The sequence below is a fragment of the Dipteris shenzhenensis genome, chromosome 7 (assembly GCF_047967505.1).
Source record: "Dipteris shenzhenensis isolate YYH24624 ecotype China chromosome 7, Dip_SZ_1.0, whole genome shotgun sequence".
Taxonomy (NCBI): Eukaryota; Viridiplantae; Streptophyta; class Polypodiopsida; order Gleicheniales; family Dipteridaceae; genus Dipteris; species Dipteris shenzhenensis.
In genome coordinates, this window is record NC_141602.1 from 44,568,340 (window position 1) to 44,593,529 (window position 25,190).

The following is a 25,190-nucleotide window of genomic DNA, read 5'->3' on the forward strand; positions in this document are numbered from 1 at the left end:
AATTGACCAAAAGCCCCAAATGTTGTAAATATTGCAAAAGCCCCAAATTTCACTGCGAAATTGCAGTGTAATCACAAAATCCCCAAATTTCTGCAAGAAATTGTACTGCAAAACTGAAAGCCCCAAATTTCGAGCTTGAAATAAACCTCTGAATTTGCCTGCAATGTCTGCTTCACAAGCAACGATGAACCCGAAAATACCCAAATGACAACAAGAGACTGCAAATGTCTGCACAAATACCACCAGATCTGCAAATGTTGCAGAAGAACTGCAAGAATGCCTACCAAGAATCACCGGTAGATGAAGGAACTTGCATAATAAACCCTGTACGGAATCCGTATACCTGCAATACCGCTGTACGTAATGGTTGATGCAGGTGTGTAGTACGGAAGTACGGCACAGACAGGTATGGTTGGATGGTGAGTATGTACGGATTTGTAGTACGGCTGTGTACAGTTGCTTGCGTTGTTGTACGGAAGATCGTACCAGTACGGTACTGTACGACGAAATGCGTGTACAGACAAGCAGGTACCCGGGATGTACGGCAAAGTACAGGCGTACGGCGTAGATCGAGTTGTGTACGGACGAAAGCTGACGCAGAGCCGTACGACGAGATACGGAAGATGTAGGTGTGTCAGTACGGTTGTACGGACGACGAATCTGTACGCGGAGTGCAGATCCGTACGAACGAGTTGATTGTACGACGCGTTGTGCCGCTGCAGCGGACGGGAGTGTACGGCCAGTTCAGTACGGACCTTGCGATGGAAGCTCGTGGGAGCTAGAGGCTGAGAGCAGGAGCTGAACGGAGCAGGGAGCACGGAGCTCTTGAACCTGCTCTGATACCAAATGTGAGAATGGGAGAGAGAGAGCAAATGAGAGCAAGAAGCAAGAGAGAGTGAGAGCTAAAAGCTTAGTTGCAAATAGATGAGAGTAAGAGAGATACAACTGAAGGAATGAGATAAGGTTTTGTCCTAGTGACAAAACCTTAGTAGTCACTAACCATAGTTAGTGGACTAACTGTAGTTAGGGGGAAAAACCTCTTAAAGAGGGAAAAGTGCCCCTAACTAGCTTATTAAATTACATTGGTCACTGCTGAATTATATCTATAATTCTAACGAGCTGGCATATTCTGAAGCCACTTCATTGCTTGATGATCTGTCTGAAGAGTAAAACTTGTCCCTACAGAAAATGCTTCCATGTTTAAGGCATGGATCATTGCTAATAGATCCTTATCATATACCAAATATGTGATCGTGGCTGGAATTCGCTTGCACCCGTCAAATGCAATGGGATGAGCATTCTGCTCTAAGACTTCTTCTATGGTGTAGTTACTGGTGTCGGTTCGAACATCAAGGGGCTGATTCCATTGAGCCAATGCAAGGCATGGGGCTGTGATAACTGCTTCCCGTGAACAAAATGAGAGCAAGAGTGAGCAAGAGAGTGAGCTGAACGTAAGTCTGTTGAATAGTGGACTGAAATGAAGTGGGTACAAAAGAGAAGCGAGGGGTTCTATCTAAGTGACAAAACCCTATCTTATCTACTAACTGTAGTTAGGGATTAGACTATGGTTAGGGAGAAAAACCTCAAAGAGGGAAAAGTGCCCCTAACCCACTTATTACATTACATTGGCCACTGCCTAGAATATGATTATAATTCTAACACCCCCCTGCACTGCCAATGTGGTGTACAAGGTAGTGATCAATCACCAAAAGGAGAGAAGTTTAGGGCACTGCGAAATGCTTGAAACTTCTCACGTGGAAGTGCTTTGGTCAAGATGTCTGCAACATTGTCATGTGTTGACACATAGATCATATTGATCTCCCTTGCATGCAACTTCTCTGTGACATAATGATAATGAACCTCAATGTGCTTTGTGTGAGCATGAAACACAAGATTCTTTGCCACTGCTATAGCACTTTGACTATCAGTGAGAATTGGAGAAGGACCCTCCAATAAGAGACGAAGATCAACGAACAAACGTCGCAACCAAACATATTCAATTGTTGCTATGAAAGCTGCCCTGTACTCAGCTTCACATGAGGAAGTAGCCACTGTAGATTGCTTCTTGCTTAGCCAAGAAATGCAAGCTTTGCCAAAAAATAAACAATTACCACTAGTGGACTGCCTGGTATCATAGTCTCCATCCCAATTCGAATCACTGTAAGCATGCATCTGCAAGTCACCCCCCCGGGGAAACATCAAGCCATATGATTTTGTGCCTTGTAAATAACGGAAGATGCGTCTTACAGCCTGTCAATGTGCTGTCTTTGGGCTTTGCATATATCTGCTCACCTGAGATACTGCATACTAAATATGGGGCCTAGTATTGCACAAATAAATGAGGCATCCAACAGCCTGGCTGTAAAGTGTGACATCCACTGATTCACCTGCATCATACATAGTAAGCTTCAGCCCCGGCTCCATGGGAGTGGCTATAGGCTTGCAATCATGCATGTTGAACCTATCCAAGAGCATCTGCACATACTTGGATTGAGACATAACGATGCCACGCTTATCTCGTATAAGCTGGATCCCCAAATAAAAATTTAACATGCCTAAATCTGTCATGTCAAATTCAGCTTTCAACTCAGCTTTTAAAACTGTAATTATTGCCTCATTTGACCCTGTGAGGAGTATGTCATCTACATAAAGAATGATGACTAAAATATCCCCCCCATCCTTCTTGATGTAGAGGGTGCTTTTCGTGGGACTATTATGTAACCCCTTACTTGCTAGGAATGCATCAATTTTGGCATACCATGCATGTGGGGCTTGTTTCAGCCCATATAAAGCTTTGTTAAGATTGCAAACTTGAAGTGCATTGCCAAAAAGCTCAAATCCAAGAGGTGGTTTGACATAAACCTCTTCTTGCAAGTCCCAATTAAGGAAAGCTGTTTTTATGTCCAACTGATGGACATTCCAAACAAAATTTGCAGTCATGCATGGCAATAACTGACCTTATGGTGGTCATCAGGGATGTAGGAGCACAAGTCTCCTCATAATCTATGCCCTTCTTCTGTGCATAGCCTTTGGCAACCAGCCTTGCCTTGTACCTGTCAATGGACCCATCTGGCTTCCTTTTTACTTGAAAAACCCACTTGGTACCAATGGCATGCTTACCTGGTGGCAAATCCACAACATCCCAAGTCTGATTTTTCTCAATGGACTGCAATTCATTGTGCATGGCATGTATCCAATGCACATTATCCTTTGCTTCTTCAAAAGAGTCAAATTCTTCTTCATCAAGAACAGTACTTGCATAAGCTGTCTCAAGTGAAAGAGCCCCTTTGCGTGCCTTACTGCACTACGAGTCTTGCCAGGGAATGGGGCCTCAAGCCTACTCTCCTTGAGAGTCTGTAGCAACCAATTCGGGACTGTTTTGGCTGCGTGTATCTCTTGAATCTCTTGCCTGACAACTTCATCTACACCCTGCGGAGGTAGAAAATCAGCGTGTGGCTGAATCGGGGCATGTGGATGAGGAGGAGGTTGCTGAGGCAATGCATCAACCATAGCATGATTCTGAAGTGTCGTTAAGCTGCCATAGCTCATGTGCCCATACTTGGCATGCCATAACTCCGCATTCTGCATCGCAGCAATAGGAGTGCTCACTGAAAGTGCAAGATCGGATATTTTCTCATATATATCAAGCTGAAAAAGACCCCGATACAAAGTGCTAGACAACATCAAAGCATAGTCATTCTCTTTGTCTTTGACTGCACACTTAGCATCATCAAATATAACCTGAAATCCTCCTCTATTGAGAGAGGATATTGAAAGCAAATTCTTCTTTATACCTGGCACATAGAGAACATTTGAAATTCTGAAATCTGTGCCATCAATGGATGTGAGGATGATGTCCCCCACTCCACACACTGAATAAGAAGAATTATTTGCACAAGTCACCTTCTTTTTAGTAGGTGGAGGATGCAGAGATGCAAAAGGGCTCTTCTTAGAAGTGATGTTCTTAGAAGCATCATTATCAAAGTACCAAGTATTCAGTGTCTCATTGACACTGAGAGAGCATGCATCCTTTGAAGGATCATAACTGCAAGTCAAGAAAGCATAAGGATCATCCTCAATAGTGGCTGTAGCATCTGAACTACCCACCGAAGAATCTGAAATGCAAGAGAAGAAGGTATAGTGCTCTTCCACAAAGTTGGCTGTAACATCTCCCCCATCATGTACATGAGGATCTGATGCATCTGACACAGGCATACATGAATCCCTTTTCTTTTCTTTAGCTATGCGCTTCTTGCATTCACCAATATAATGACCTGGCTTCTTACAGTAGTGACAAATGTTCTTCTTTTTAGACTTATCTGCATCACCCTTAGCCTTATAAGAGGGCTGTCCTCAATCAGCTTAATGCTGATGTGCAGGCTGATTGGCATGTTGCTTTTGCTGCCCTTTTCCTTTGGGCTTAAACTGAGAAAGCTTGGCATGCTCGCCAGCCCGTGTTGCCATATATCTTCGTGTTTGCTGTTCCTGCAACAGAAGTCCTACCAACTGGTGAAAAGAGAGAGGATTGCTGCCTCCTCTCAATGACAAATTCAGCGAGATTTGGAAACCAAGAGAGGACTCAGGAAGAGAATTCAGAGTGGTGGTAATCATCTCTGAATCCGGAATAACTTCATTAGTATTCAGCAACTGCTCCCTCAAATCCTAAAGCTTTGTGAGGTGAGTATTCATGGAATCTCCCTCATCCATATGCGTATGAGAAAGCTCTCTTTTCAGGAAGGAAACTCTAGTGTCATTTCTTGCTGCAAACATACTCTCTAATATCTCCCAAGCTGCCTTTGAGGTCTTGCATGATCGAATGTGAGGAATAATGAACCTCTTGACAGAAAGAGAAATCACTGATAGAGTTTGTACATCCCTAGAATCCCATATTTTTTGCTTTGCTGTGGGAGCCACTGGAGCAGCAGCTCCAATTACTTGTGCTGCATTTTGACCTGTATCGCTGCCTCCAGCTGTAGGAGTGACAGGTGTAGCCACAGAATCTGGCCTTGCTTCATCTCCATTGACATAATCCCAAAGATGTCTGCTAACCAAGATGTTGCGAACCATAAAACTCCACAAGGAGTAGTTGGTGCCATCCAACTTATCCTCCTGTGTGAGGACTCCAAACACCTCATTGGGGTTGTTCTAAGCCATTTTTGCAAGATAAACTAAAAAACGCAGCAAACTGAACAAGTAATATCCCTTCCTGGGATGCAAAATGCACAACCAAAATCTGCCAAAGAAAATTTGTCCACTGTGACAAATACTTTGTCACTGTCACAGCCTATCGTGACAAATACTTTGTCACTGTCATAGCCTATCAAAGGCTCGAAATGCACCACAATGCTCTGCAAATGCCCAAAAATCTGCAAAAAGTGGCAAAAGTCTGCAAATTGACTCACATTGAGTCCAAAACTGCCTCAAATGGCTTGTTCACTGCCAAATTGCATTCCAAACACAAAAGCCCCAAATTTCTGCAAGAAATTGCATCCAAAAGGGGGCAAATTGCTTGAAAGCCCCAAATGTTGCCAAAATTACACTTTGCTTGCAAAAGCCCCAAATTTCATTGCAAAATTGTAGTGTAAAAGCAAAGGCCCCAAATTTCTTCAACACCTGCAAACTAACTGTAATGTCTGCCCACGAATACAAAATGCCCCAAATTTCTGCAAGATATAAGCCAAACAATGGCTATTTGCAAATTGATCCTGCAAAGAAGACCCTGTAAAGAAAGTGTATGGACACCTACAAATGTATGAAACTGACAGTACGGCTGACGTACGGATGTACGACTTGTATGGCGAATGCTGTACGGAATGTACGGCAAAGTACAATTTACAGATAGTGCTGACGCAAAAATGTACGGCCAACATGGTACGGACGGCGATGTAGGGCACACTTGCAGCAGATGTACGACGCACTTGTACGGAGCTGGCATGCAGAGTTGTATGGGCAGCGTACGGAATCCATACAAGGTACAGATGACGGGCAGAACAAGTATGGTATGGCCGACGACAGACTGCAGGAGCACATGTACAAAGTACTGACGATGCAGCTCTTAGGCGACGTACGGACAGAGTACGGGAATCCGTGCAGTCGTATGGGCTGTACGGTCCTACTGAAATGCGGGCTACAGCTTGAGCTTGCGGGCAAGGAGCAGGTCCGGGAGCAAAGAGCTAGGTGAGGCGCATGAGCTAGTCCAAGAGCTTGTCTTGCTCTTATGCCAAATGTGAACAAAATAAGAGCAAGAGTGAGCAAGAGAGTGAGCTGAACGTAAGTCTGCTGAATAGTGGACTGAAATGAAGTGAGTACAAAAGAGAAGTGAGGGGTTTTGTCTAAGTGACAAAACCCTATCTTATCCACTAACCGTAGTTAGGGATTAGACTGTGGTTAGGGGGAAAAACCTCAAAGAGGGAAAAGTGCCCCTAACCCACTTATTACATCACATTGGCCATTGCCTAGAATATGATTATAATTCTAACACTTCCTTCAAACGAGTGATGGCTGAAAGTGCTTCCGGAAAGTGAATGGGCTCCTTCTTGGTCTTTACCCCCTTGAGCAATTGGTGATATATGTATGTATATATATATATATATTCTTTTTTACTCAATTGCCAACTCACTTTTCTTATTTCATTTTTTATTGTACTTTTTTTAAATTTTCATAAAAAATGATGACAAATTATTTATTTTTTAAAATTTTTATTGCCTTGAGTAAAAAATATATAGGTTAATTGCTTTTTTCAATAACTGGAATACCCCCCATTTTCTAATTTTTTTGGAAACAAGGGTGAGGACTACCCTCCTAATTTTTTTCCTATTACTAGTTTGGTTGAGTGCTTTTGATAGTACTTCACGTAGTGTGGATAACTGGCTCTTCACTCTCAGTTTCTTGAGTGCACTGTTATCCACGCACTCCTGGTAGTGCTGTCCTTCTTCATGACGAAGAGGATTGGGGCTGCATATGGCAGATCTAGGGCATATGAAACGACTCTGCAACAGCTCCTCTAACTGTATCTCAAGCTCCTCCTCCATGTTCTTGCTGAGATGTTACCTATCCTTTTATTTTGTTTATTGTATTTACTGACGTGCAGAATATATATATATATATATATATATATATATATAGAGAGAGAGAGAGAGAGAGAGAGAGAGAGAGAGCTCGGCCAGGTGAGGGTGGAAGGAGAGGCAGCCAGGGAAGGGAGCCTGGTGAAGTACGGTAGGCACAAGGAAGAGCCAGAAGCTCAGACCTGTCACTGACTGCTTGAGGATTGAGCAGGCTGACAGGGAGAAAGGGGAAAGAAAGGAGGGGAGGGAGACTGGGGCTGAATGCAGGGACGAGGAGAGATCATACGGATGGTGGGGGAGCTGGAGCAGCTATTAGAATCTGTTACTTGTGACATGGCTGTCTATGCTGGCTACCTCCATCAGGTCTCATGTCTGCTTTTGAGACTGCGCCGTGAGGTCCACATCATTGGTATCCTTATGATTCAGATTAGTTCATTTTCTTTTTCCCTTTCTTATGGAGCCTTCAATGGTGCTTTCAAGCTTATCACCGCAATGGCCAAATAAGGCTTTTGACTGTCTGCACTTCTCAACTATCTTGGCACATCCTTGCCCTGCCATTCTGTTGGATAAATAGGGTAAATGCCCCACCTGTAAGCCCCGAAAAGAGGAAGGCACACGGGGACTTACTATCTCAGGATGTATAGGGGTCAATGCATCAGTAGGGGGATGGGATGAGGCTGCCATGTGGGCAGCAAGATGGCTGCCACATGGACTGCAGACAGAAATCGTCTGCTGCTAAAGCGAGCATCATCACCCCTACTAGATGCTAAATGCTACATAGTCATAAAACATCAGTACTATGTAGTCCTAACATCAACATCATCTACATCATCATCATCATTATCATCATGTCACATCAAATCCAATGTCAAGTCTGGCCCGATACAGCAGATGCTGGAGGTCCCTAGAAGGGAGAACATGATGGACCCAATGGCTGGTGGGGCTGTCGTGGCATAAGATCAGAGATAGAACGCTGGCAGCTATCTCTGATCAGTGTGAGTTGGCATTCAATGTTTTCATTGTGAGACCTCAAGACTTTCTTTTTTCTGCTGCGTAAGGGTTGGCTGTAGCAAGTAATCCTTTTCTCTAATATATCGCCTCAGCTTGTGGCGTTTATTGATTTTCTGCGGATTGTATGGGTGGTAGGCCATCTTGACCCTAAAAATAACAAGCCGTCTGATTCCAATTGCAGTGCAAGGTGTATATTCTCCACATGATGTAAGCTTCTGAGACTAGTAAACATTCTATCATGCTTACTGTTATTGTCTAAGGTGACATATCATTATGAAATGTGGGAAGCATGAACGAATTTCAGGATGTTTTTGCTATGAATATGGCACCATATATCAATCCAAAAGAACCCCCGAGCTTGATCTTATTACAAAGAATGTTTATGACTTGTCTTTAGTGCTAGCCTTCATCATGGCTGAGTCTGCCCTTCACCTCCGGAGTGCCGACAGAAACTCAGTACGAAGACTTTGTATAAATGGATGCTCAAGTATGTGTGGGTGTGTGGATTTGTATGTGTGAGAGCATATTTTTATACTATGGTCTACACCCACTGTTGGGCGCTGATGACGTCAGTGGGGATGTCATAGTAGCTAGTCCCTGCTATGCGTGATGGAGTTTATGGTTTTCGACCTTGTGAGTGACTATCATGAGATTGAAACTGCACTATGTTGTGTTTTTAGAGGATGAGTTTGGGAATGTTCCTGGATTCATCTAGGTATATATAAATGTTTATGACTTGTCTTGATTTTGGTCAGATTCGCTCTTCGAGAACTAATTTGATCTATTTAGAAGCTGCTTAATAGTATGTCTTTGGTGTCTTGCAGAAAGGCATAAAGTCTTAAGTCAAATATCAAGAATCAATGGCCAACATCAGCTACTGGAGCCTATGGTCCATGTGGAGAGTCCAGGTTTTCAAAGAGGCAGAATAGAGCCACTGGAGTATGAGGTTGAAACAAAACCGGTTAGTTGTCTTCCCTGATTCCAGAATTGATCTTCCTTTTGTGTGAATAACCCATGATGTGATTGGTGCCTTTGACTAAGCAGGGTTTTACGGTTAGGACAAAGCATTTTCTGTATTCTGTGACATGAGCCTATGACAACTCGAGTCCATCCTTAAAAATGGTGGACATGTGAAGGAGTAGCAGGAGTGCTCTTTTGAAAGTAGACAAGCCCTTCTTGTCGGAGAATCTAATTACGTATCTGTAGCTCACAAACTAAGCTCAGATATCATGTTAGAGCAATGATCTTGCATCAAAAGGAACCATTTGGCCACTAGTCACCTGTGCGGAAAGGATTACCATATTACTATACACCATCATCTTGCTTTACATGTGCACATAAGTAGATAAAGAGATCATTACTGATCTGAAGTATAACAGCCAGAAGTACAGCCAAAACAGCACATGTATACTTATGTAGGTCAAGTACAAAACCTGCCCTCAAGTGTAACCAAGTGCTGCAAACATCAGCCAGGTATGGCACCACTCCCGGCTCTATGTGCTGCACCTTCTGCTATGGAGCTTCTTCTACATGTGTGCCTCTTCTCATTGGCTTCAGCATCTACGGAAGGAAGAGCACGTCTGACTACCCTATGCACCTCCAGTTGCTCCTCAACAAGGCAGCTGGTCTGGACACTGGAGTGCCTAAATGACAATGCCCCCCCAAATCTGGCCGACCAGGCTTGGTTTCTGCCAACCCATATGGCCGACTTTGGTCAGGTAAAACTGACCCCAGCAGGTGCCTCTGACATATCTTCCTGGCCAGGCAGACCAGAGGGTCTTTGGGTGCCTATAAAGGCCCTCTTTCCAGTGTCTTTGCTGGTCTGAGCCCCATCCAATCTGCCCCATTCATGGGCTTTTTGCTGGGCTTAACATTAGCCCCATGACCTCTCCATTGGGCCCATGAGCAGCTCTAACTTAGGGGTTTGAACGAATCCTAAGAAGGATGATCCTTTGCTGCCCATGGGGCAGCCTGGTGGCACATCTCTCAGTCCCTTCCCATCTACAGGTCCTTGTTTGACATCTAATCTCCAACATCTTTCTGGTTGTGCTTTGTCATTCTTGGCAGCTAGTAGAGGGTAGACGTTATGTGACATTTGTCTTGGAGTTAGGTCAAAACCATAGAATCACTACGACAGTTCTTAGATTCAAATTTTCTGGTTGTGCTTTGGCAGCTAGTAGAAGGTGGACGTTATGTAACATTAAGCTTGGAGTCAGGTCAAAACCAAGGTAATGGATGCTTAGAATCACTATGACAGTTCTTAGATGCAAATTTTTGTCAACGTAGATACTTGATGCCTTCAGAATTTTGTACTCGGGCTGTTGTGGAGAGAGAGAGAGAGAGAGAGAGAGAGAGTTATTAACATGTATGAAAGACCAAGGATCTATGAGACAAAAAACTAGATACAATGAAAGCTAAGGGGTATTGCCACGAAACTAGGCACCCATGCCCAAGGCTAGTGTCTAATACATCTCGTTGTCGCCATGTGAGAGGGAAATCCAAAAGCAAAGGACAAAGAGGAGTGATCCTTGGCCATTTACCAATTGATAAACTATCTATCTGAGCTGTTTGTGGGACCAACTCCATGGATGTGCTGAGGATAGACAAGATGAGCTCATTCATCAATGGCTTTGGATTTGGTGAGGCCTGGTGTCATCTAGGAAGGTAATGGAACGTTGTTGGTGCTCAACATGATGAGTCTATTGGGGTCCCACCCTCCTTTGTAATCTGGGAGAGATATCATCACCCTAGTGGTCTGTCTCCCCATGTCAAATGGTAGAGAGGAGATGTCTACGGTCCTCATGTGAGAGTCCACCCAAGTTTTGGGATGCACTCTGGGGCTCTACTACATCACGTTCGTTGCTGCCTCTGGGTTGGTCACTGGAACACATGAGCTGATCTCTATGCGTTGGTTCTTGAGGAGGACAAAGGCATCTGAAATGGCAAAAATTGCTCCTGAATAGATAGTGGTGGCAAAAATTGCTCCTGAATAGATAGTGGTGTCATCCATGGATCTCATAGTACACAAGGCCTCTGAATGCAAAGTGCTCCTTTGTCTCAGTCTCTTGCATATTAGAAAAGGTGCAAATCTCTCTCTCTCGTGGAATGACTTCTGTCCGTCCTATCTCAATCCGTAGCTTGTGGAAAGATACCCAATAATGCCCAATTGAGATCCTCAGTGCATTGTGTGTGTGTGTGTGTGTGTGTGAGAGAGAGAGAGAGAGAGAGAGAGAGAGAGAGGTGTATTAACATCTTCAGGAGACCTTGCGGGTCTTTGAGACAAGATACAGGATATATGTAACCCATACAAGCCACAGTGGGCTGAAGCAAAGGGCTCACTAAGGCCCTTGCTGAGTGCTAAGTGGTAAGAATGCAAAAAAACTAGTACAAAATATAGTAGAAAAAAAGAGCAATCAAGTTCTCAGAACCAGAGCTCCAAGTACATGTGGAGGCCCTATAGCCCGGCTCCATGATGGCCCTCTGATGTGATGCAAAGAGCTCACATATCTGTGTTTGTCAAGCTGTCTCTTGCGGTGGTGGCAGGCGCACTCTTTTGGATCTCTGTATCTGATGGGCTACATCGACAGTAAGGCCTCGTCTCTGGCGGTCCCCTCTGAGGAGGGTTGAGACAGGTCGAACCTCAATCATATGTGCTCTATTTGCCCATGTGTCTTGTGTGGTCTCCGCGTCTCTCGTCCAGCCATATCGTGGTGACGGGTCTCATTGCTGATCCATAGTGCTCTCGTCTCCTTGAGCTCCTCCCCCTCGATCTCATCTGGCGCTGGCTCAGATGTGTAAAAATCAGTGACGCGTGTTTGTGCTCGGTCTAGCTCAGTGTCCTGAGGCATCAACTGTAGCTGATCTTTGGCTTGCCACACGAGGGGGTCTCTCTGTCCCCGCATCTCAGTCAGGTAGAGCCCAATGCAAACCTGGTTGGGGAAATGTATCAGCCGTGTGAGTGGTTCGAAGCCGAGCCTCTCTTGAAAGAGACAATGGTATCGCCCTCAGATCTCATAGTAGGCCGGACAAACACAATATCCTATATTTTTTTTGGGTATTTGTCCCTACCCTGGACTAGTGGCCCTACCGGACTAGTGGTAGTACTTCATCGCGCATCGGGCCAGCTTTCGTCTTCACCCGTAGGTCTTTATACCTTGCGATGTGATGGGAAAGTTTGTTTCCAGAAGTTAGGAGGTTCAGTTCAGTTAGGGACAGCCCCATCGTTTATGGTCCAGACAAGATCCGGTAAGGACACCATGAGCACCAGTGAGCAGTCCAACATAGGGGGGGAGGGTTCAGTGCCTCCACCCCCACCCCCACCCCCACCCCCACCACTGAACCCTATAGACACTTCCATGTTTGCCATGACAGCCATGTTGCAGGCTATGATGTTTTGCTAATAGGGGTTGTGCCAAAGGCCTTCATCTTCGGGAACTCCATGAAGGCCTGTGTATGCCTTTGCTCAAGCTAACACCCCATAGATTGAGCTAGGGGCTCAGCTCAGTCTGGGACTGGGTTGGACAACGACCTCTACGCCAAATTGACGTGCGGTGGCTCCTGTGGTGGTGTTGCTCCCTACTACTGGCATTGCTCGTGACTGGCTATGCGATAGGCTACGAGGGGATACACAACTGACAGAGAGAAAGAGGCAACGGGCTACGCTATGTGATGGGTAGGAGAGAGAGGAGAAGAAGAAGAAGAAGAAGAAGAAGAATGTATTACCGTCCTCTAGGGGCCGAAATACCGACCCATGGGACCCATAAAAGTCACGATACAAGTGTCTCCTTCCTTTTATGGAAGGGGGGGAGAACAATTATTTTGAAATACATTGAGTAATACAACATTCACGATATTTAAGAACCTTGGCAATATAGTTACCCAGAGTGGCTATATGGCTATGTGAGAGCAAGCTTGGTAGGGTGTCGTGTTCCTCTATAATATTGTTAAAGTCCCTCCTTATGCAGGCATACCGTGTGCATGTAAGGAGGACATGTGCTTCTGTCTCTACTTGTTCTTGGTCACACAGCTTGCAAACTCTTTGTTCCCTTGAGACATCTCCCAAAGCACCTTTCTCTATCTCCAGAGTGTGTGATCGGGTGCGGATGAGTGCAATGCTTCTCCTTGCATTTGCAGGTATGGGCATAGTTATGTATTTTTGTGCATTTTCTTCCTCCTTGGAGTAGGTGCCCCAATAAATGGGATTGACATGCGTACAATAGTACTCATACTTAGCCCTTTTTTCAGCTGATTGCCATTTTTGCTGCAATATTCCCAACAAAGCTTTATGAAATGCCTTCTCATCCATTTCCCCGGATGACATCTCCAGGTAGGATGTTACTCTCCATCTTTGGAACCAGCTCTGAATGTCTTGCCACCAACCAGATGATAGCGTCTTGCTTTTGTTTGTCTTTTGAGGCCTTTTGAGAGAGAGAGAAGAAGAAGAAGAAGAATATATTATCGTCCTCTGAAGACCAAAACCGGCCTATGGGACCTGAGCAATACAATATCACAAGTACATGAAAGCTCCTCCCGAAGATGGGAGGGTGGAAAGAGAAACCACCTTCTAGGATTCAGGTGGATTCCTATGCTTGAAGAGCTTATACACAAATGTTCCTAAAGCTGAAGGTGACCCTTTATGCAGCAAATCAGCCAGTTTGTTATGTCCCTCAAGGAGGTGATTGAACTCTTCCCTAATGTGTGCATAGTGAGGGCATATCAGTACCATGTGTTCTTCTGTTTCAACCATACCTTGATCACATAGTTGGCATATTCTACTCTTCCTTGGCATCTTTTTCCATCCCCCTGTTTCTATTTGCAGCTGGTGTGATCGGGTGCGGAGTGAGGCTAAAGCCCTCCGTTTATGCACTGCTATAGGTGTACATATGTACTTCTGCGTTGTTGTCTCCCTTCCTGTATAAATTGACCAATATTCGGGGTTGATATATGTGCGATAGTACTCAAATTTTTCTTTGTTTTCTGCTGTTTGCCATTTCCTGTGTAGTGCATTCAGCAGGTCATAATGAAAAGCCTCTTCATCAATCTCCTCTGAAGAGTAGTTTAAATACTCTTCTACTTCCCACTTCTTGAACCATTTTTTTAGGTCCTGTGCCCATTTGGATGTCAAAATCTTGCCCTTGTTTGTCTTTTGAAGCTTCTGACTTTCTTTCCATGCTCTCTTTGGTAGCCTTTCATTATCCATGCACTTGACCTTTGTGATGTATCTGAGTACTCTCTTCAGAGCATGTAGCTCTATGGGTATACATCCTGTCTCTAGGAGTAACAAAGAGTATGGTGTAGTAGCCTTGATGCCCAGGTGCCTCCTAATGAAAGACTTTTGCATTTTCTCTATCCCATTCCACGTTGATGGAGATATACTCCCACCCCATACCTCTACTCCGTAGAGTACTGTCTGTATCACATATGCCCCAAAGATCATATTTCGTACTTGCCACCTTCTCGTATTGCTATTGTTGCACTCATTTTCAAATTGGAAGTATTTTGCCCATCCTGCATCAAGTCTCCGTTGCACACAGGTGTTCCATCTATTATTGGCGGGGATTTCAATACCCAAGTATTTGAATGAGTGCACTGTCTCAATGGGGGAGAGAGAGAGAGAGAGAGAGAGAGAGAGGCGACGTGTACATAGAGACAGGCTATGTGGAGACAAACGCGAGCGAGCTAGCGAGAGAGAGAGAGAGAGAGAGAGAGAGAGAGAGAGAGAGAGAGAGAGTCTATTAACGTCCACTGGAGACCAAAAGGTCTATGGGACAGCAAGAAACCCTCTAGTACATCTGCTTTAGGGAGGGCACGTGGCAGCTCCCAAGGAGTGCAAAAAGCAACCCCAATTATTTAGAGTACCTACATGATATTCTGGAGAGTAAACAGCCATATATGAGTTTAAGACTGAGAGTCTTTTTGTTTTGATTTAAAATCTCTGATTAGTGCTACCCCTTCACAGTAAACTGCCCATTTTCCATCCTTTCTGGCAGCCCTGACTTTAGCTAATTCAGTTGCCTTAATCTTGAGCTGATTTTGTGTAAGCTCCTCTGCTATCCATACTTTGGTGCCCTTAAGCTTGTAAGATTGTCGAAGAAGCTTGATCCGCATATCTTTTGACTTCAGTGTAAGGATTGCATGACCTTAATGTCCACTGGAGACCAAAAGGTCTATGGGACAGCAAGAAACCCTCTAGTACATCTGCTTTCATGGCAGCTCCCAAGGAGTGCAAAAAGCAACCCCAATTATTTAGAGTACCTACATGATATTCTGGAGAGTAAACAGCCATATATGAGTTTAAGACTGAGAGTCTTTTTGTTTTGATTTAAAATCTCTGATTAGTGCTACCCTTTCACAGTAAACTGCCCATTTTCCATCCTTTCTGGCAGCCCTGACTTCAGCTAATTCAGTTGCCTTGAGTTGATTTTGTGTAAGTTCCTCTGCTATCCATACTTTGGTGCCTTTCAGCTTGTAAGATTGTCGAAGAAGCTTGATCCGCATATCTTTTGACTTCAGTGTAAGGATTGCATGACCTCTATAGTGCAAAATAGAAGCTGTCCTGGAGTTGTCATCATCCTGCTCATCATCATTCACCCATTCGATGTTGGGCAAACTTGATTTGATCTTTGTCAATATTTCACTATATGTATCCTCCTCTTTGTACCTCACTATATGTATCCTCCTCTTTGTACCAATCTTTTGGGAGCCCCCCTATTCTAATCTTCAGCGCATTATCACATCTTGCTTCGTGTTCTTTAATCTCTGCTTGGATATCAGACTTACTTGCTCTGTTGTCAACTTCCACAAACACTTCCTTCCTAGCAGTTTGTACTTCAGTGTGAACAAGATCTTTGACTGTAGAGACTAGCTTGAAGCGTAAACGTGTGGAGGAGAGTAAGACTAACCACAAGAATGGTGGGTGTGAATCCAGAAGCGAGGGCACACTACAACCCTCAAGAGTATATTAGGATAGGCATTAGGGTGGAACCGGTTCAGAGTGAACCGTGTTCACACTATAACCTGTAATAAAAAAAGGTGTATATGAGGTGGCACAGGGCCTTAACCCCAACACCTCCCACCTGAAGGCAATGTGCCTCAAAACAAAAAGAAATTACAGCAAGTACATATAAAATGTACAAGGCCTATCCAACACCCATCAGTGTCCTGCAATGTGCAAACCGCTCTGCTCGCAAGGTCAGTGTGAAAAGATCAGCAGGGTTATCATCAGTATGGATTTTGACAAGTTCTAACAACTTGTCATGCAATACCTCACGAATAAAGTGGTACTTAACAACAATGTGCTTGGTCTTCTGATGAAAGACCGGATTCTTTGCCAACATAATAGCACTCTGGCTATCACAATGCAAAGAAGGAATATCCCCTGAAAAACCCAAGTCTCCCACCAGACGTGAAAGCCATATGGCCTCCTTGCAAGCCTCAGTGGCTGCAATATACTCTGCCTCCGTGGTAGACAACGCTGTGCATCTCTGTAACCTGGATATCCATGAAATAGCACCATCTGTGAAAGTAAACACGTAGCCCGTGGTGGACTTACGATTGTCTGCATGCCCTGCATAATCTGAATCTGTGTATCCATGCACTTGTGCATCTTGCTTGCCAAAACATATGCACACATCTTGAGACCCCTTAAGGTATCTCAATATACCCTTAATTGCCTCCCAATGCCTCTTACCGGGGTTAGCCATATATCTACTGACCACTCCCACTGCAAAAGCAATATCTGGTCTAGTAGCAACCATGGCATACATCAGACTGCCACATGCAGAAGCATAAGGAACCTTGGCCATATTAGCCCTTTCATCATTTGATTGAGGGCTGTCCTTTTGGCTGAGTTTCAAATATGGAGGCAATGGTGTGCTCAAAGCCTTCCCCTTATCCATATTGAACCTCTCCAGAACTTTGCCAATGTACTCTTTTTGAGAAAGATAGAGTAAACCCTTTGACCTGTTCCTCACAATCCGCATACCAAGAATGTGATTTGCATCACCAAGATCCTTCATATCGAAGGTTTTGTGCAGTTTTGCCTTCAAGGCATTCATATCAATAGATGACTTCCTAGCAATAAGCATATCATCCACATAAAGATTGAGTATAAGAAGACTACCATCTCTTGTCTTCTTAGTGTAGAGACAATGATCATGATCAGACCGTTTGAATTCTTGTGCTTTCATGAAAGCATCAAACTTGTGATACCACTCTCTGGGTGCCTGCTTGAGGCCATAGAGACTCTTCTGCAATTTGCATACAAGCCCTTCTTTTCCCTTGACTTGATATCCCTCTGGTTGCTGCATATAAATATCCTCGTGAAGGTCTCCATGAAGGAAGGCCGTCTTCACGTCCATTTGGACAAGATCCATGTCCTGACAAGCAACCAAAGCTAAAACAGTCCTCAATGTAGTCATCTTGACTACAGGAGAAAAGATTTCATCAAAGTCAACTCCCTTTTCCTGCTTGAACCCCTTAGCAACTAATCTTGCTTTGTACTTGGGCTTAGCATCCCCTGGAGTGATCTTCAACCTATAAACCCATTTGCATGGTAGGACTTTCTGGCCTGCAGGCAGCTGCACTAGATTCCATGTCTGATTCTTCTCAAGAGATTGCATTTCTGAAACCATGGCTTTCTGCCAATTCTTTGCGTCTTCCCTCTTCATGGCTTCTTTAAAGCACGAGGGCTCACCACAATCTGTCACCATGATGTAATCATCAAGTGCATTCACCCCTGGAACAAACCTATCAGGCATCCGGGACATCCTGGTGCTCCGCCTAACCCAACCATCTTGATTAGGTGGCTGATTTACTTGCAGTTCCTGCATATTTTGGGGCTGTACAGCCTGCTCTGGAAGCACATCTTGCTGAATCTCAGGCTGCATTTGTGGTTCTTCCTATGGAGGATAATATGGAGCATTAAAAGCCGGAGGTGGCTGCTGATTTTGACCATTTTGGACAGCATTTTGATTGGCATTTTGTGGTTGTTCTGAAGGTCCTTCCTCCTCAAAAATGACTCTTCTCACTCCAATGGTATTGATAGGCTGTTTTTGCATCTTATCTTCTCGAAAAATCACATCATTGCTCCTCACAATCTTGTGAGATTCAGGGTCCCACAACCTGTAACCCATCTCTCCATTGTCACCATACCCAAGAAAGATACACTTGTGTGACTTTGGGTCTAATTTGCTGCGTATTTCCCTTCTGATATGCATAAAGGCCTGGCAGCCAAACACCCTGAGATGTTTGTAAGAGGGTGGCTTTCCGGACCACACCTCCTCAGGTACCTTCAAATCCAAGGCCCGACCTATTGATGAGATGTACTGCTGTCTTAACAGCTTCTGCCCAAAAACCATGGGTCAATCCTGCTTGTGAGAGCATGCTAAGAGTCCTCTCTTGAATGGTCCTGTTTGCACTTTCAGCCACGCCATTTTGTGGAGGATTGTAGGGAGCGGGCAACTCCCTCTTTATCCCCTTCTCATCAAAAAATGTAGTAAATTCCCTTGAGAGGTATTCCCCTCCATTATCAGACCTGAGGCATTTGAGCTTCTTTCCTGTCTGATTCTCAACAAGTGCCAACCAAGTCTTGAAGACTTTGAACACATCACTCTTATGCTTAATGGGATAGACCCATATCTTCCTTGATGCATCATCAATAAAGGTGACAAAATACTTAGCACCGCCCAAAGAAAGATTGGGCATTTCACATACATCTGTATGTACTAAAGTTAGGACTTCTTGCTTAACATTTCCAGCCTTTTTATGGGCTGATTGCTTATGTTTGCCATAAATACAATGATCACATGCTGAAAAATCAGAAAAATTAAGTCTCGGCAAGTAACCCAAAGAAGACAATACATTCATTCCTTTCTGGCTTATATGGCCCAACCGGCTATGCCACAATGAAGTGTGTGGCTGCTCGGTCACATGGATTACATTAGCATCAACACCCTCAACATACAGTGGATACAAGGTGCCTGATTTGCAGCCCTTGGCCACAACCATATTTCCCTTAAGCACCTTCCACATAGAATGACCAAATTGGGTGAGATACCCTGCATCATCAAGCTGCCCAGTGGATATCAAGCTCTTCCTGAGCTGTGGCACATGTCTCACATTGTGCAATACAAATTCAGAACCATTTGGGAATTTTAGATGCACATCCCCAATACCAACAACGTCACAGGCATAATCATTCCCAAGTTTCACGCATCCTTTCTTCCCTGCATCATACGAAGCAAACCACTGCTCATGAGGAGTAACATGATAGGATGCACCTGAGTCTAATAGCCAATCCTGTGCATATGAGCCATCATTAGCCACAAGAAAAGAACTATCACCAGAGGAGGCAACAAGTATGACATCGTCATTATCTTCATTACTGCTAATCACTGCATTGAGCTCCTCAAGTTTAGCCTTGCCCTTGGTGTCTTTGGCATCTCTTTTCGCATCTTTGTCCTCTTCTTTTCTTTCCTTATCCTTGCCTTTGTTTTTCAGCTGAAAACAGTCCCTTCTAATATGCCCCTTCTCATGGCAGTATTGGCATTCAAGGTCCTTCCGAGGACGGGACTGACTACGAGATTTCCCTTTATTTTGGTTTTCCCCTCTATTTTGCTGCCTACCTCTGCCCACAGCCAATGCACTTGCATTCTTATTTTCACTGCTATTCTTACACCTCACCTCTTCCTATAGAAGAGCGCTTTCCACATCTTGGCATGACAATCCTGTGAAAGCAGGGGCTGAATTGCTTATGGCTGTAGCAAAAGTATCCCAACTGTCAGGGAGGGTACTCAAGAGAAAAATGGCCTTCACCTCATCATCAAAATTCATTTTCTGATTTGTGAGTTGGCTGAATATAGAGTGAAACTCATTGAGGTGAAGTGAGAGGGCTGTCCCCTCTTTCATGCTTAGTTTCATAAGCCTCTTCAACCAAAACACTTTACTAGCTGCACTCTGACTCTCGAAAAGGGACTCAAGTTTTTTCCATATGCTGTAAGCGGTGGCTTCATTCTCTACATTGAAGTAGATCTTCTTTGAGATGGTCAAAAGAATGGTACTCTTGGCCTTCTCATTCATGGTTTCCCACTGAAGGTCACTAACTTCATCGGGCTTGATCCCTTTATACTTGATAGGCATATTTTGATCTTTCTGGACCAACACATTATATATTTGGTTCTTCCAATAAGAGAAATTTGCATTCCCCTCCAACTTCTCGATGTTCCAATAGTTGCCTTCGTTGCTTGACGACATAATGATAAGTTGAAGTAGAAGCAAATAAATACACCTAAGGTACAGAGAGCCTCAAAGTCACGTGCTGTGACTTAATGCAATGTTGTCCACTCTCCAAAACTGATTGCAAAATCTCGTCTTTTGTCACTGCAACATAGACATGTAAATCCCCTTCCAAAACTGTTTACAGCGGCCAATAACACCAATTTGAGCAAAAGCCCTTTGTTTTGGCGTCTATTGAAGAAAATTTCGTCAAATAGGCACCCACAAGTGCGTACAAGCACTCTAGCGTCAAAAGCCCCAAATTTCTTGCATGCAATTTCTCCGAATTCGGAGAATGCACCACGATGTGCACCCAATCCTCAAGTTTCTGCCCAGAATATCCAGTGGTGCTCCCAATTCCAGCTGACCAATGCCGGGCCAAAAGAAAACGCGGGGTTCATCGAACCTCCGTCGAATGGGCCAGCCATGAGATGGTTTGCTCCATACTTGAAGCGAGAGGAGCAAAGCTGTAGACGTTCTCTTTAGACCGGGGATCCACTCCTGTAGCGTAGAAAGTGAAGACCAGACCGGCTTCGGCGCTCTTTCTCTGTGTGTTGCTCTGCTGCGCGCTCTGCTGCGCAGCGGCACTTGCGGCAGCCGATCACTTGTCTTACTCCCCTGAAGACCTCGAGTCAGAGAGCAGGCTCTCCGTGCTATTTGACGCTTGGAACGGAGGCATGGCAAGCACTACGTGGCTGATAGGGCTCCGGAGAAGGAAAGACGCTTCGAAATCTTCAAAGCGCTGGGCCTCACCCGCTTTGCGGACCTCACGAACGAGGAGTTCAAATCATCGAGCTCTTCGGTCTGAGCTGTTGCAGAGCATCACAGGAAGCGGCAGTGTGGTAACTTGCAGAGCATCACAGGAAGCGGCAGTGTGGTAACTTGCAAGGAGCAAGAGGGTAGGAGCAACTGAGGCAAAGCGTGCGCAAAGCTTGCTTCATGGGGGTGCGCAAAGCCTGCTTCAGGAGCTATAGGCGAAGACGAAAGACTCTCTTTGCTTTCTCCAGAATCCGCTTGCTTCATGAGAGTGCGCAAAGCTTGCTTCGAGCTATAGGACGAGAGACTCTCTGACTTTCTCCACAGTCTAAGCTTGCAAAGGCTCTTCCAAGCACGATGGAATACTATACAGACTTCGCTACTGCAGCTGCTATTACAAGCCTGGCAGGAAAGGCTATGCTCCAAAGCAACACATGCCGAAGCTCTACGTTTTGAGGTAGGCAAAGACTGTAGACACTCTCTCAACAAAGACTACACTCTCCGAATTTGCCCTGATACCAGTTGAAGTGTAAACGCGTGGAGGAGAGTAAGACTAACCACAAGAATGGTGGGTGTGAATTCAGAAGCGAGGGCACACCACAACCCTCAAGAGTATATTAGGATAGGCATTAGGGTGGAACCGGTTCAGAGTGAACCGTGTTCACACTGTAACCTGCAATAAAAAAAGGTGTATATGAGGTGGCACAGGGCCTTAACCCCAACATAGCTGCGGGGTAGGGGGGGAATCCTTACAAGATTTTACAGCCTCATCAATTACTGCCTGCTTACCAGGCCCTTCCAAGTTCTGAAGTCGGGCCTTTACTTCTGCCAGCTCCAATCGTAGTTCTCTCATTGCCTGCTGCAGATAAAAAATCTGATCCTGTTGCCCGAGGATGGGCCGTTTTGAGCCTTCTTGTTGGTAATTCCGTGCGTATGGAGAGGGTGTCATGGCTGCAACTGTAGAGTACCGAGTCCTGATGGATGTTGAAGGAGTTGAGGGGGTTGAGGGGGACTTGGAGGAGAGGGTAGGCCAATCCATAGTTGGCTGTATGATGAACCCCCCTGGCTCAACCTGACCCCCGGGTTGGGTTGGGGGTTTAGCCCAACTCGGGGTTAGAGAGAATGTGAAGAGGAGGAAGGTAGGCTGGTAGGCTGTGAGAGAGAGAGAGGCAACGTGTACATAGAGACAGGCTATGTGGAGACAAACGCGCGTGCGAGAGAGAAAGAAAGAAAGAAAGACATTTTATTAGAGTCTTCGGAAGACCGATGGGTCTATGAGACTAAAAGAAAACCTGATACAAATCACAATAATGGTGGAGATACTGAAACAAGCATCATCATCCGTGCTGAATCCTAAGTCTGATCATACATAATCAAATACATCTGGATGTAACAATGAAAAGAAAAGGACTGGAGCGGAGCGGAATCCTCCATATGTCATGTCGCCCTGGCTGGTGCATAGCCGGTGATGGGACGCTGGCGCCCGTCAAGGTATGTACCTCTTGACAATCGCACAATATGCATAAGCGATGCTCCCTAGGAATCCCCTCTGCTTTGCCGCTCTCTATGCGGAGGCAGTGTGATGATACCCGAAAGTGTCTGATGGTGATCCGTAGTGAGTGAGGCATATGAAGCTCTGTGTACCCCGGTGGTGTGATGAATCCCTCCTCCGAAATGTGAAGACAGTAATCTCTGTAGAAACTCAGCTTCACTGGAAGCTCCCTCGGCTCCACTAGGTCCTAAAGGTGTGTAGCTGCAGGAGATTCTCTCGAATCCTGGTTGGTAATCGGGATGGTGGGTGGGAGTACCGGAGGGGCATCGAAACTGTACTGAAAAGGAGGTATCCTATCGATGTGGAACCCTAGTCTCACAAACCATCAGTGAGTCCGTGCATACCAGCATCACTCGTCTCCCTCTGCTGCCAATCTCATGGAGGAATCGAGAGCCAACCATGGCAACCTCTGTCTTCCTGATGTATAGTCCCCATATGATCTAACCCGGTGTAGATATGTGATGGTCTGAAAGGTTGCATCTAGCTGGAGTGGAGAAGCACCAAACTCGGCCTGAATGATGTGATGTGGTATGGACGGTTTTTTTCGGATCATCCGTGAGAGCATGAGGATCTGCAAGCGCTCCACCCGTGTCCAATCTATCTTTGACATGTCAGGCCCCCCCCAAGGGCTGCCATACATACCGGTTGGTCGGACCAAGGAGTCGAAGAGAAGAGCCTTGGTCCGAGGGTCCTGGAAGTGGGAGTGAAAGCACTGTCTCTCTTGTTGGGGTAAAGGCACATTGCCACCCCTTTATTAAAGATATGACACCTATGACTGTCTTAAGACAGTCATAGGGTGAAAAACCTAATCCTAATAAAACTTAAGAGTTTGTGGTGTGGCTCATCACTTCACACCCGCACATTTGGAGTCTTCTCTCTCTCTCACTCTCTCCCTCTTGTACTTCTCCCACTTACCTTCTACCTTCAACTGGTATCAGAGCCTCACTTCCTCCCTACCCCTGTCTACCCACTCCCCCTACCTCTTTGCCCTAGTGGCTAGCAAGGCAGTAGCGCAAGGCAGCGCGGGCTGCAGCGAGGCAGTGCGGGCAACAGCAGGGCGGCAGCGCAACAGCAGCTGCATCAGCAGTGCAGGGTATCAGCGCGGGTTTGCAGCGGGGTAGTGCGGGCAGTAGCGCGAGCTGCAGCGGATCTGCGAGCAGGGCAAGGCAGCGCCGAACAGCGCCAGCAGCTGCAACAGCAGCTGCTAGCTGCTACAGCTGCGAGCAGGGCAAGGCGGCGCGGACGCGTGGGCGCAGGCAGCGCGAGCAGAGAGGCGGCGCGCAGGTGTACGGACGTACGGTCGTCCGTACAACCGTACGGATAGCAGTCGACCGTACCGTACGGACCTCCGTACGGACTGAGGCAAGGGCTGCGTCAAGAACTTCTGCGTCAGGGAGCTTCATCAGAGATTTGCATTTCGAAATTTTTTTTTCTCTTCTTGGATATGTACCCTGCACAGGTACAGCAGGTACTTTGGTACCCTGCACTAGTACACAGGTACAGACATCAGGTACATTTTTTGGGAAGAGGAAAGGAGAAAGAGCACTCTGCTCTTCATTCAGGATCATTTTCAGTTCTCAAAACTGTGTTTTTTGAAAGTACAGCAAGTACCTTCATCTCCCTCGTGCTTGAGGTGACCAGTACCACAGTGTGTGGTTGATTGCACAGTTATCTTGTTTTGGGAAGGTAATGCCTTGATCTTGCAGAGGACTTTTATGCTTTTGTTGAGTGAAATCTCAGCTTTTGGGTGACAGTATCAAAGGGCTTTTGCCTGGAAGCTTATGCAGTGTATGCCTTGAGGCAGTGTGGAGCCAGGGAGCCTAGTCTTGTTTCCGCAGTGTATTCAGTGACATTTCTTGCAGGTCACATTTTGTGTACGACACCTTGGAAAATCTCAGTTGAGCCACGCTTGGCCAGGGCGCATCGAGTTTACTCGGTCCCTAATTGTCCATCGTTGACAGTGCTCAAAAGATTTTCTCTTCAGTGTCTGTACGTTGGGATCTGTGTTGTTATTGTGTACACAGGGCTGTTTATGCATTGCATTGTCAGGTGAAAGTGCCAGGAGAGCGCTACATTTTGTATGCTACCTCAGTGTTGAGGTGTCTTCACTTGGTTCAGGTGTCAGATCAAGGGGCTTTTGCCCAGATTTTGCTTGAGAGCACTTGGGTTACTGTCTGAGACCCTCAGATGCCTTTTATCCCCTTGGAAGAAGGGTGATTGCTTGGGATTTGTCCCATTTTCTGTTGCAGGTTTGTGACAGGCTGAAGTGTCTGGAGCCTCTTTTTCAGTGAACAAAACAGTGTATGCCAAGTGGTTTATGCATATTAAATCAGTGCAATACCTCATCTGAGGTGGGAGAAGTGATCAGGACAGCAGTGTTTTGTGCCTTGTCAGCTGATGATGCACTGTTAAAGCACTTGTGGAGCAGCTGCAGCATTCTGAAATTACTGTTTTTTATGCCTATTTGAGCACAGTACAGTGTGTCAGAAGGTACAGCAACTGGAGAGAAATTTTCTGTTGTGCTGCAGATTTTC

At 45.4% G+C, this 25,190-nt stretch overlaps 1 protein-coding gene across 1 annotated transcript in view; it reads left to right on the forward strand.

The window, feature by feature from the left end:
- Window positions 1–25,190, forward strand: part of LOC147900401 (uncharacterized) — an 86,739-nt gene that overhangs the window by 24,153 nt on the left and 37,396 nt on the right. Inside the window, exon 3 of the mRNA XM_087377387.1 lies at window positions 8,900–9,036. Coding sequence (XP_087233513.1) covers window positions 8,900–9,036 — 137 coding nt within the window. The remainder of the gene's footprint in view (window positions 1–8,899; window positions 9,037–25,190) is intronic.